The sequence below is a fragment of the Ylistrum balloti genome, unplaced genomic scaffold (assembly GCF_031769215.1).
Source record: "Ylistrum balloti isolate Yb309-2 unplaced genomic scaffold, AGI_CSIRO_Ybal_v1 Utg369680, whole genome shotgun sequence".
Lineage (NCBI taxonomy): Eukaryota > Metazoa > Mollusca > Bivalvia > Pectinida > Pectinidae > Ylistrum > Ylistrum balloti.
Window position 1 is genome coordinate 1,077,328 of NW_026781921.1, and position 14,482 is coordinate 1,091,809.

At 38.1% G+C, this 14,482-nt stretch overlaps 1 protein-coding gene across 1 annotated transcript in view; it reads right to left on the reverse strand.

The window, feature by feature from the left end:
- LOC132564641 (uncharacterized) overlaps positions 1 to 14,212 on the reverse strand; it is a 49,428-nt gene extending 35,216 nt beyond the window's left edge. Inside the window, exon 1 of the mRNA XM_060229282.1 lies at positions 13,056 to 14,212. Within this exon, the coding sequence (XP_060085265.1) occupies positions 13,056 to 13,176 (121 nt within the window). The 5' untranslated portion in view covers positions 13,177 to 14,212. The remainder of the gene's footprint in view (positions 1 to 13,055) is intronic.
- Positions 14,213 to 14,482: the final 270 nt, after the last annotated feature.

Sequence of the window (14,482 nt, forward strand, 5' to 3'; positions counted from 1 at the left end):
GGACACCTATAGTCAACTGTGTACAAAGTCGTTATAGAGGACACCTTGAGTCAACTGTGTACAATGTCGTTATAGAGGACACCTTGAGTCAGCTGTGTACAAGTCGTTATAGAGGACACCTTGAGTCAACTGTGAACAAGGTCGTTATAGAGGACACCATAAGCCAGCTGTGTACAAGGTCGTTATAGAGGACACCATAAGTCAACTGTGTACAAGGTCGTTATAGAGGACACCATAAGTCAACTGTGTACAAGGTCGTTATAGAGGACACCATAAGTCAACTGTGTACAAGGTCGTTATAGAGGACACCATAAGTCAACTGTGTACAAGGTCGTTATAGAGGACACCATAAGTCAACTGTGTACAAAGTCGTTATAGAGGACATCATGAGTCAACTGTGTACAAGGTCGTTATAGAGGACCTCATACCAAGGCAGCATATGCATCTTGAATTAAGGTGTTACCCAATTGTTGTTCAAATCTATCTGATTTATTTCCACACACAAATAAAAGTGTCCGGAGTTCAAACTAACAGATTACAATAGACTAGTGTGTTCATATTAAATGTTTTCCTGTATAGACAGGCAGATATATATTCAAACAGACGATGTACATTTGTATACCCCAAACAATAAACCGTCTGGATTGGATCAGCTATTCTACAGACAAAGAAATGAAACAGAGAGTTTCTAGATCGAAAAAATCTACCTAATGTGTCCTAGTAAAGAGATACAATTCAGACAGAATTATTTTTTCAACAGCAAGTTAAGGTGATCAGATTTTTATTTTGGTCTCGAAAACAACCAAAACCTAAATCCAAACACTAGATCGATAAAATTAGAATTCCGCTGAGGTGGATGTGTCGCCTGCCCAGCAAGGTTTCTGGAGATGCGTTTTATGTAACAATAGCCATGAATATTCATTGCATTTATGCCATTTATATATTTTTTCCATTTGTTTGAGGTGTGATAAGTAAATATGTAGATAATATGTATAGTGTCAAAAGGAACTAAATCCCGAGTAAAGATTTTCCTTATCAATACAACATACTGTTTTATCTTAATTGTGATTTTTTTTAATATATAAAAATGTGGAATTGCAATAATTTCCATGTACAATGTATATGTACCAATATTTGTAATGTAAAAATGAGCATCTGTTTTACACGTTAGAATATATGTAAAAGCTAGGAAATAAATGACATTTGTAGTACATCGTGTTATCTTGCAGTTTCTGTGACATACAGTTAACAGCTTGGAAATAACATAAGTTCTACTAAAATGAATAAAAATTCGTGTTTCCATAGATATCTCCAAATATTGACCAAACAGTGTATTAAAACTACATAAAATATCACGCTAGAAAAACACATCGAGATTTTAATTTTTATTTCCTCAAATGGTTATTACACATTAAGATAAAGGCAATCCCTTGAAGCTCCTTTAGTAAGGAAGCACTGTTTGACGTTTGATGTTGATCGGCCTAAGGAAACTGAAGTTATCACGAAAAAAACTATTTGCTATTTATAGTAACAATGACCTTGATTTTGACTCAAGTTATCGCGAAAAAAACCTTTGTGTGGACGATGATGTAGACATGGTTACACCTATATGTCACCTTTGACAGGCAGGCGACACAGAGAGGGCAAAATATCAGCAAAGCAAATATTCAACCAGGGAACCTTCGGAATATTACAAAGAAAATAAGGCCATGTGTTCTGGAAGGGTACGCCTTTTCTACTTCATCAACGCCCAGCTCCCCAACCCCCGTGTCCTGTCATGTAGGTCGTTGATATTCTAAAAACTAGTAAATCATGTCACGGTCTTTAAGTGAGAACCAATTTTTATAATCATAAAGTTATAGAGAAAAGCTCGCGTGTTAATGATTAGTCAACAAGCAGATTAGTTAAAAACAATACCATTCAATTGTATATTAGATTGGCATGCACGTTTGTTTCTATATGATGTAAACAAATTAGATAGTTCTCTAGGCCTAAGAACATAACAAAACGTCTCGGCATCTTCCTAGAGTATGGTAAAATCTGTATTGTTCATTAGACAAGTACAATTATTAATGTCCGTGTCCATTGTAAACATTTTTAAAAAAAATAAAATCACGGTCAACTTTTACTTCTTATTTTTTTCCGTTTTTCACTTTTTTAACATCGTTTCGATAATTTAAGCCAAACCGAAGAAGTCACAACTCCGCAATACGTGTGACGGAGAAGTTAGTGAAGATTAGTTATCATAGCAGGGACATTTTATATCGGGAAAAATTATGGAAGCGATTGAGACAGTAATCGAAGGTCTCAAAAACAGCCTCCTGGGCACGCATCGATTAGTAATCTATAGCAAATATCATCAACAGTTGAATCAATGTTGTGCTTTCGACTGTCAAATTAGGCAGGAAGGATTACATCCAACCGATAATAATATTCACTCGTGATTGATAACCAGTAACACTACACCCTAACAACCCGAGCGACAAATCTTTGTAAGTGTCACCTGAGGACACTGGACAATCTAGCACGCCATATTGACTCACAGTAATTGACATTGACCTGTGCCCCTGTAGGGTATATGGTTAACAATATATTGTTTCATTGCAGAACCGTCGTTCTAAGTTTACATGGACAATAATAGTAAAACTGGATTAAGGCTCCAGTTTACTTCTTTATCGCCATATCCAAGTTATATGTTTCTCTTCTGTAACACATATTTAACATTTGTCTGGGTCAAGGATGGACACATCAGATAAAATACTTCAAAAGATGATTTATTGAAAGTTTACAATACATTTACCCATTAAAACAAATGGTACGATCAATATCCTGAATTCCACTGTTGAACCTCTAAGTATTTTTGGTGTACAAGTCTACCTTTGTACAGTGTACGCAATATCATTGATTCATGTGCATTGTACAAATAAACACCATGTCAAGAAAACGTCGGCTCTGATACTTGTACAAAATTTATGAGTGTATTTTAAGTATAAACTACATATCTAAACATTGCTAGGTACCAGAGGTTCATATAAGAAGCAAGATATTGCATTGGTTATTGTAATGTAAATTTTATTCCTATGAATTGTAGACCAAGACATCGTTTTGATAAACAGAATTCGAGATCAATTTCTTCGTCCTCACCTTCGACCCGTACATGTGAGATCGACAGATCGTAAAAAGGCAGAGAGAGACTCTCTCGTGTCTAAACCCGCGTTTAGCTACAAATGTACCTTGCAAATAGAAGATATTCCGCGTTGATGTTATTTCTATTTTTAGATCATTATTGACCTTTGTGTCAAAATATAACCTTGTCTCTAATTTTAGATCGTTATTGACCTTTATATTAAAGTTTAACCTTGTTTCTAATTTTAGATTGTTATTGACCTTCAAATCAAAGTTTAACATCGTTTCTAATTTTAGATCGTGATTGACGTTTATATCAAAATTTAACCTTGTTTCTAATTTTAGATCGTTATTGATCTTGATATTAAGTTTGACCTTGCTTCTAATTTTAGATCGTTACTGACCTCTATGTAGAATTTTGACGTTATTTCTATTTTTTATCGTTATTGACTTTTATATGATGTAATTGACCTTGACTTACGACTAACTAGTTTAATATTTGCCACGAGAGTGATACCATGTTTACAATATAAACACACAAGATATGCGGACTGTAAACTGATCTGTTGAATCGATTTCTTTGACCAACGCTAATTTATGTGTTTAAGCATTATTTTTTCATCCCTTTTGATTTTACGCGATTGAATTTGTTGTTTTAAAGACGATAGCTCAATTGTCCCATTGCTCTAGATTGCGGCGGGCCTTCCCTGATTATTTTCTTTCACTTTATTCGCAAATATTTGTAGGGCAAACACTCGATACTTCAGGGGCTTCAATCACTTTCGCTCTCTGCATCCCTGGAACATGTCATGGCAAAATTTAAGGCACAAGCGAAGTAATTTGATTGGTTCTAGGAGAAAAAAACCTGACCAATCACAGACTGATACGCTCCATTTGAAGATTATAAATGTGCGACATCCATCTTCAAAGCCATTACAATATACTCCCCTTTCTGCGGTCTCGAAATTCGTTCGATGTTCATCAAAGGATCAAAGGTGTTGCACACAGAACCTTCAATTTTGTCGTGACCTGGAGTATTGAGGATGAATAAGGCGCTGATTCTGTTCGGGGTATTTGCATCGTCCTGCTTGACAGTTGAACACACCTTGAAATTGATCAATTTAAAAGAAGATCGAAAATAGGGACTAGGGACTGATTGTGTCTGTCGAGTGTGAATCACAAGCTTTCTTTACTGCAGACGAAACACCATGTTGATAGATTTATGAGAATTTCAGCGTCACGGTCTACTGCTAAACCGGGAAGTAATCTACTATGTGGGACGTTCATTCGGAAATGCTGTGTTGTCTTGTGCTGTGCTACAGGGATATTGGTGAGTCGTTGTTACATGGCTCTGAAAATAAAGTCATCACGCGGCACTACGTTACATGGATTTCATTTTCTTCAGAGGGAGTTGTAGTGATGGAAAATGAAAATTCACAAATAAATCATATATTGAACAATAAATACACCCTTTTTCGTGCGAGGCGGCTTGCGATGGACGCAGCCATCTTGAGATAACATTCGGAACACTCAGTTATTATCTATGTAATTAAGACCTACCGTGATAGGAATCGAAGAGAAACCGGATACGACAATATTTTGGCAGTTGCGTTTTGATTAGTAGATTAAAAAGTCATCTGAACGTGACCCCACACGGATCATTATCAGATCTTCATAACGCATAGTGTACAGTAAAAAACAATATTTTATTCAAATTGATGTGCATGTAGATTGGACTTTCTATTTCGACTTCGTTATTTCGATATAACAGGTGCCCGTTATCACCATATCAACTGTTCCGGATTTTGTGAACGATTTTTGAACTGGTCAAAGACTGTTTTATCTCTCTCAAATGTGACAAAGATACTCAAAGTGTACATTTATGTATGAAGGATGGATAAGTTTTACCCCACTTTAAAGGCGTATAAAAATTACAATGTCGAAAGAAAACTTTTCGAAGTCTCTGGTACCGGAAAGAAGTTTTGTCAAAAGGAAACTAATAATAGAAAAACGCGTAGCAAGCGATGTAAACTGTAGTTAGTCTGATAATTTGTAATTCTGATTAATTACATTTACTTGGGATATGTATGTCCACGTTGTCCCTATGTTACTCATACATGTACCAAGTACCCACACTGATGAATACATTTCCCATTTAATCTTCTAATATTTCGAATGTCATATTATCATGTCTCGGTGATCATTTATACTCATCTAATCACATTTTATTTCACATTTGTACGATATTAAAAGGAATTGAACCGGACATGTCGGAGCCACACGCGCAAGAATTTGGCAGATGCCTATATGTACTCAATGTTACGTGAAAAGCACGAGACTGATGTATATAATTACTCTGATGTATCTTATCCTTGAAACAAATGCGTGTATTACAGCCTGTTAGGTAACGTACACACAGGAAACGACCCAACAGCCGCTGTGTGTACGGCTGTCAGCGGTGGCAAGGTGGCACCTAACAGTATGGCAGCCAGCAAAGATTAAAGAGAAAGACTTGGTCTTAAAGGTGCACGATTAAGCATCGGTTCAATACTTGTTCAGTATTTGCAGACTCTCCCTTAATCCCCTAAGGATCCCCTGGTGTAAGTAGCCAGTGATAGAATCCTAATCCCCTAAGGATCCCCTGTAATAACTAGCCATTGATAAAATCCTAGTCCCCTAAGGATCCCCCGGAATAACTAGTCCGTGATAAATTCCTAGTCCCCTAACAATCCCCTGGTATAAGTAGCCAGTGATAAAATCCTAGTCACCTAAGGATCCCCTGTAGAACTAGTAACTGATAAAATCCTAGTCTCCTAAGGATACCTTGATATAACTAGCCAGTAATAGAATCCTAGTCTCCTAAGGATCCCCTGGTATAAGTAGCCAGTGATAGAATCCTAGTCCCCTAAGGATCCCCTGGTATAAATAGTCAGTGACAGAATCCTAGTCCCCTAAGGAACCCCTGGTATAAATAGTCAGTGATAAAATCCTAGTCCCCTAAGGATCCCCTGGTATAAATAGTCTGTGATAAAATCCTAGTCACCTAAGGATCCCCTGGTATAAATAGTCTGTGATAAAATTCCACTCCCTTTAGGACACCCTTTTATATCTAGCTCCTGGCCAAGTTGTGCCTTGACTGTTGTTTTATGAGATACAGCAGCTGATTTACCGGTCACTGTCAAAATAAACCCACATATCCTTAATCACCTCCATCATCTGTTACATGTGTGGAATGCATCAGACATGCAGGGTTTGCATGTTCGGTCGTCGAGACTTGCACATACAAAACTCGTTTGTACATGTTATAATGTAAAGGAATTTGTATGAGAAAAGAGCAAAATAGTCCATGTTTTCAAAGACTTAATAACAATGTCTTTAATCACAGAAATTAAACAATGAATGATTAGGAAGTGTCCAAACCAACATCCAAGTTCTATTGATTGTAGATTTTTATGTCTTTCAAACGAAGTTGGGGACATATTGATTTGCTCTATATCGTGATGTTACATGCTAACTGGTAATACGGATTTATATATATAACATTATTTCAAATGTTGCAATGGCTTCCCTTAGTGTTCTTTAAAAATAAAAGATAAAAAATAGGGTTGCGCAATGGTAACCTAGACGTCCGGGGTTCGATTCCAACCCCCCCCCCCCTCCCCCCCCCCTTTTTTTTTTTAATTTAAGGGGTGGTTGGGGGTTACTCTAGCTTATACCCACAGTAAGATCATGTTCTGGCCAAAAAGATTCATTGAAATAAGCTGTTATTTTTTCGCAATTGTTGTAAAATAAATGAAAGTGTATATCTGTTTTATTTAGATATATAATTAGAAGAAAAAACGTTACCACCTGTCAGCACTAAGCTTATTTGTAAACTATAAAAAAAATATTGTAATTGATAAAAAGGCAATTTCTTCACAATCATCTTAACATCTCTACTAACATGCCGATTTCAAGGATTATGTCTGTCAGTCCTAAAGACTGGCTTTTCAAGAACCGATGATATCACTATATTTGCATATTCACACAAAATATGCAACGAACAAGTATCATCTGGCAACATACATCCATACAGAGATGGTATCTCTTTTATTCTAATGATTATTCATACATTCTAGAAATATCGATTTTATCATACTTAATTCTTCAATAAGTTCACCGTATTTTTTCTCAATGAAACATTAAATTAACGTTTGTTGAAGGGAGGTAACTCCAGATAGTGTGGTTTGGAACTTGAGTGTATGTCCGGCGTGGTCACATAATCCATCTCAGTCAGATATAGCCACATCGGTTAATGTTTAGCCGCTATGGACACTAACATGAAATATATATATGTGGATACATTTTCACGAAACTCTAAATGTGTTTTTTTCGTGAGAGGCAATGTGCAAAAGCTTTTATCTTTTTCGATCCTCTGTCCTCTCCAAATTCAGAAAATTGGCATGTAGGTGAGGATTGATACCAGCAACACAATGATGACATTCATTGTCTGATTGGACAACAAGCACAATTCTGGTGTCCCTATTTTCATTTCACAAAATGACTGCCCTACAGAGACGATTTATGTGGTGAAATTCAAATATTATTCAATTCTTATCACATTTCTTATCAATCTTAATATAACATTTTGTTTATCGATTACGTCTGCGGGGGTGATTGGGTGAAATATGTAATAGATCCAGTTACAAACAGTACCTGTTGTAAAGTTGTTGTATTACCAAAGGTACAACAATCTGTTAGTTTTGTACAAAAGTAAGGGATGGGTCCGAGGTGTAGTAAGGAGTTTTGGAGAGGGGTTGGGGTTGGGGGTATTGTACATAATGAAGGTTGGGGAGAGGCGGGAGTTTGTTAATAGTTGGGGACAAGCCGGTGGTCTGATTGTAGGGGAGGGGCGGGGTATGATAGTAGAGGACGGGCCGGCGGTATGATAGTAGCGGTGAGGCGGGAGTATGTTGATAGTTGGGGACAGGCCGGTGGTCTGATTGTAGGGGAGGGGCGGGGTTGATAGTAGAGGACGGGCCGGCGGTATGATAGTAGCGGTGAGGCGGGGGTTTGTTGATAGTTGGGGACAGGCCGGTGGTCTGATTGTTGGGGAGGGGCGGGGTATGGTAGTAGAGGACGGGCCGGCGGTATGATAGTAGCGATGAGGCGGGAGTATGTTGATAGTTGGGAACAGGCCGGTGGTCTGATTGTAGGGGAGGGGCGGGGTATGATAGTAGAGGACGGGCCGGCGGTATGATAGTAGTGGAGAGGCGGTAGTTTATTGATAGTTTGGGACAGGCCGGTGGTCTGATTGTAGAGGAGGGGCGGGGTATGATAGTAGAGGACGGGCCGGCGGTATGATAGTAGCGATGAGGCGGGAGTTTGTTGATAGTTGGGGGCAGGCCGGTGGTCTGATTGTAGGGGAGGGGCGGGGTATGATAGTAGAGGACAGACGGGAGTTTGTTGATAGTTGGGGACAGGCCGGTGGTCTGATTGTAGGGGAGGGGCGGGGTATGATAGTAGAGGACGGGCCGGCGGTATGATAGTAGCGGTGAGGCGTTAGTATGTTGATAGTTGGGGACAGGCCGGTGGTCTGATCGTAGAGGAGGGGCAGGGTATGATAGTAGAGGACAGGCCGGCGGTATGATAGTAGCGGTGAGACAGGAGTTTGTTGATAGTTGGGGACAGGCCGGTGGTCTGATTGTAGGGGAGGGGCGGGGTATGATAGTAGAGGACGGGCCGGCGGTATGATAGTAGCGGAGAGGCGGTAGTTTATTGATAGTTGGGGACAGGCCGGTGGTCTGATTGTAGGGGAGGGGCGGGGTATGATGGTAGAGGAAGGAGTGGCGGTACTCAAGCATTTTGTTATATTCTGTAATAGAGTCCCGTGTGTCTTGTGATGGTGGCATTTTAAAAGATCATATCACGGAGAGTTTAATAGTTTTCCTCCTTTGTCATTTGATCTGTGGTGCTGTTTCCGTGTATGATAGCACAGAATCCAGGAAATGCTAAAACTTTATTTCCCACAATAAATTACCAACAGAAAAATAAACGACAGTGACGCTCACGTGATAAAACAATCAATGTAGAGGTGCACGAGGACACGACGCCTCGCTGACCTTATCATATATAAATAGTTTACAGAGAAACTGAAGTACCTTATCACCATGAACAAATACATCACATGTCGCTGTACGATTTCCAGAGATCAGTGCAGATTGACATATCTAACTACAATCGATAGTTCGGCTAAATTCAACAACTTAATGTATGATGAATTTTGCTATTAAACTTCAAACATTGTGGGAAACTCTTCTTATTAACACGTAAAGCACGCGTATGACCTAGTTCTGTATTACCAGATGTAAAACACGTGCTGAGGACCGCGTGTTGTAGATGTACCAAGAGTACATATGTACACACACCTCGCTGAAGGCGGTCATATCTAAAATTAGGACTCATCAGAAATCAATTAGCTTTGTGCAGGTGTGCTTCTCAACAGGTTAAACACGTGCATTGACAGATATTCATGTTTATATTTGAGGAACCACCACTAGATCATACATCGAAATTGAGGATTTTAACTTGGATCAAGCAACCGTGACCTCTGACGTTCTCTAAAGAGAATGAAAGGAACCTGGTATGAGATTTCTCGCGTGGTTTGTTCGGTAATAAATCGTCGTGCAAGGTGGCGGGGTCGTTCTTATCAAAACTATAATAGACCCTCGTATACAAAGCTTATAAAATGTACAAAGCCTGTCATCCCAATTGTTATACAATATCGTCATATAATGGTTCACTTAACTAAATGGCCATTTATGTGGTATTGACCTTCCTTGACCTTGAAATAGGACGCATTAAAGAGGGACCAGAGAATGTTAATTTCTCTCTTTATGGACAAGGCCCTTAAGCAGTTTAAAGCACCAAATAATACATTTTAAATTCCATTGTTACAAAGTTAAGTGTCCTGTGACCTAGTACATAAATATTGAGACTATGGACAAGGTCAACAATCATCACTTACATATACGTTCTAGCATGTCAATTGATAAACAAGCTAGCTGTCTAGTAAGCTTCTTGTACAAATATATATATATATATAATCAGTTAAATACATAACCACACGTCTATCGTTGTTTACATGTTTCCACCATCATCCAATCGTTTCACATGTTTATTTTTGAAAGTTTGAATGATGACCTTGACCTCACTCCCACTCACGTGAGGCCGATAAACTACTATCCTTTTACCATGATATCAAGTGAAACATGCTTGACAGGAAAAAAACAATTTGTTTGATTGCGAACCCTACTTAAAAAGTAAATGTTTAATGGTTTAGCGGTAATTCGAACTCGAGGTAAAACAATAAAACCCAAAGGTCACGGCAGTGCAATGGCAGCAGATTGTGTTCTTCTACACAACAGACCGGCTGAGTTCAGACAGCTTAGTGTGGTGGTTGATTACTAAAGCAAAATCGGGCTTGTCAGATACAGAGATAAGAAACAAGATATCATCACGGGCATGGTGTGCGTGGATTCCTCCCGTATATTCACTTTGTACAATCTTTTTCATTTCTAAGCCTGAGATTCTATCACTTCGGCCTTTTCATGTGTTCCACTTCTCTTATACATCTGACTGTGATACATCAGTTAATATCTACGCTATATTTACTAACAGTATACATCTACAAGAACAATTTTACTGAGAGGTTATACAGACGGTAACCCAATCCAATTCTAGATGTAAATCTTCACTTATATAATTCTTTAATAAACAGAACTTCAGATACAACATAGATTATACCTGTAAAATACATGCCGAATCTATCACTTGTGAGAGTTCGTTTTCTTTTTAAGCTCTTTCTTAGGTGAGGGATTTTTAAAACTCTTATTCTTCATTTTTATGTTAAACTTATACTTCTAACTTTTGTCGGCCTCGGGCAAGAACCTCCACGCGCCCAGCAGTGTCTTCGTTACATAAAACCATAGGGATATGACACGTGAAACGTCAGTTATTTTTCATTATATCCAATTTGCCTGGTGCTTCAACTGTATCCATATAGAAGATCATATGCTTATTTCCTGTTTGTTTCCTGGACGCGAACAATCCGCTAGTCAGCAGACAAGTTTAGATTGTCTGTGTAGATCCTTTTTAACCCACCATACAATTACATTTACACAAAGTTACCTTAATGCCTCGATACGTCAATATACTGGCATCTGTGTACTATTATCTAAACACAAGTGAATGCAATCTTAATGTATCGCGTCTTTCTGACAGCTCCTGTTCCGTCTCAGACTTCCACAGCATCTGCCTCCGGCATACCAGTCTAAGATTTATCAATATAAGAAGTTAAATCCCAATAGAAAATGTATGGAATTCTAGGTAGTTTATACAAAGACAATTATTTACCTAAAATGACTTTTTATGACTTTGAGAAGATATATACAACTGTGAGATGTATGTTGTTTATTTGTTTATTTATTTATTTGGTATAGTGTTTTTGTTTAAATGTCCTCAAACAATTTCGGACAGGCTTGTGAGAAACGGTAACTACATTGTAATGTCATAAACGTTTATCCTTGAACTTTAAAAGTATCAATGCTGTCAAGGTCAAAGGTCAAAGATCAAAGTCGAAGTTGATTAAACGTTAAGTGCAAGGTGGCCTGTATTCAAGTTACTTTAACATCCACATCATTTGATGCTGAATATTAAAACTTTAACATAATGTCTATAGAAATTTGTCCTCGTTACTAGGTGATTGTCTTTAGCATCATTTTAAACTGATTAGTCATCTATCGACAATACCAGTTGTTATACCGAGTAAAATGGATACTTTTGTTTAGTGTATTATTGCTCGGGGAAAACATGCATGCAAACTATACGCCTATGAAAAGAGCTATTTCACTTAGAAACACAAAATATCATTTTATCATGTAACTGGTGTATCTGTTAAAGTTTCGCATACAACGCTATACTATAACAAGCAAGGCCTCGAGATTTGAATCAAAGTACTTGTCGTATGACAGATGGAATTAAAACGCATGTCTACAAAACAACAAACCATTAATGTAATACATTCTTATATATCTTATTTACATTGTAATGCAGAACCACTCGCTCAAAAGCTGTAGATATGATAAGTCTATTCAGTGTAAACATAACCAGACTGGATCATCACGCGATCTGACCTCTGACCTTTGGACTGCACGCGCACAGTCTACCTCCACCTGCTTGGAGTGTGTTATATATCCATGCATTGTTAATTTAGTTTGTACAGTTCATATGTACTTATATAAGTATATGCTCTCGGCTAAGTAATGTTACAATATAGAATAACAATCACGTTTTTATTTCGTCACGCGAACATCCTGTCATGCGCAGTCCAAAGGGTCGACATCCGGATACACGAACCATTACATGAAGTTACTCTAGACGTTAAAGTATACGATTTCATTCTATTCATCACTGATTTACATAACTCTTGTCTATTTCCCCAAAAGAATCAATATCTACACGTACACGAACATCATAAAAGCATGACATCTCGTACAAAGCACGTTCTCTAATTCCATTTCAAATACACTGCTTGTGAACATATCGCATATTGTTTTGACGAGAATACTGGTGAGAGGAATGGAGAGAATTGAAAATTCATTAAGTCATTATGTAGTGGTGACATAAATGTAATTTGTAAATGTAGAATTAGGTTAAAAAGTAAATTGGTACAAAAAGATTCGTTCTAATGTTTAATTAGAACATCATCATGAATATTTTCAGCAAAGCACGTAATTGTACGAAACAGTTTCTATCATAGTTGTAATAACTGTCGAGTATACTTCTACTAGCTCACAACATAACACCTATTTCCATCAGAATCGTACTTTACCGCCAAGTCCATATATACAAAGCTATAATGTACAAGATGTTTTATCGATAAAACTTACCTCTGTACAAACACCTTTTTTTCGTAAACGTAAGGGGCCCCCGTCTTTCCACTCTACCCAGAATACTGTCTAGATCTATATTGTCGAAACGACTGCTTCCATCCTCTTCCGAATTGGACATGGTACAAATGTCCGTTTGAATATAAAGCAACAAAGCCCGTGGGGACGGGTTTACGGGGCCCGAAACGCTCGTCTGCTATATTGACTGTCCTTTTCTGCTATTCCATGTCTGATAGCCTCTCACGCGCGTGTCCTTGCTAGCTGATTCGTTTCGTATTTTTCTGTGTGTGTATGATTCCGCTTGGCGTGAAGGTCAAACTGAATTGAGTACACGGTGTATAGTGTAAATAGAGGCACATCGACAGTAATGAGTGATGATAAACTCCTATGAATCCTAATAAACACTCCCAATTGATATGGCTTCACAAACAGACACTTCTTCTATTCACTGAGTCGTCGTAAATCCAATCAAAGCTCGCTTACGTCACAACAGAACTTTGAGAAAGAATAACGAGTAAACGAAATAGATTTGTCAGATACACGTAACTAAGGATATAGACAGAAGATTGCTTCCAAGTGTGTGTACATCAGTGTGTAAACTATAAAAACAGCAGTCAGAATGATTCTGACAAACGCTGAAAAGTTCTGCTTACATTTGTTTGAGAGAATGAGAGCAAGTGCAAGTAATTAAGAAGTAACTGCACTCGTGTGCATCGTAACCACACAAAACGAAATTACATTGTAGAAAGTCCTCGATATAATTAAATGGTGTGTGCAGATAGGTGGTTATTCTGCTGTGAGAGACCTATACGGAGCAGTGGTTTGTAACAGCCTTAGGAACAACACTCTAGAACGAAATGGTGTTGTTTTGGGAACACAGGCGTACTTTGCCGAGATCTTACACATGGGTCCATTCGTGTACACACATATTACTTATACGACCTAACGAAGATCGCCCATCTCTGTTAGCATGCCTCACAGCTATACGATAGAAACTCTGTACCATACAAACAGACGAAGCAATATTTTCCTGTCCCGGTGGAGAATCTAGAGTGCCAAAATGGTATCAAATATCAAAAATAAAACATATAACGATATATTCCACAGGAAATATCTCATATCGATCACATCCCTCACCTCCGTATACATTATACAGAAAAGTTAGTGTCTAAAGTGATCGTTTATATCCAGGAAATAGGAGATGTGTTCTACAGCTTCAAGCCTGCATGCGTACTCAAGAATCATACACCCCAGCCCATTATTTGTGGTTGTCAATAAAGCATGTATATCATGTATGTATGTATGTATGTATGTAAAGAATATTTGCGCAATTAGAAAACTTGTTTGTACAAATCGAACGCGAAGTGTCGAAACCTATAAAATCCTCTTGGTAGTAGAACAGTTGTACGTCTGTGCTCACTGTGCGT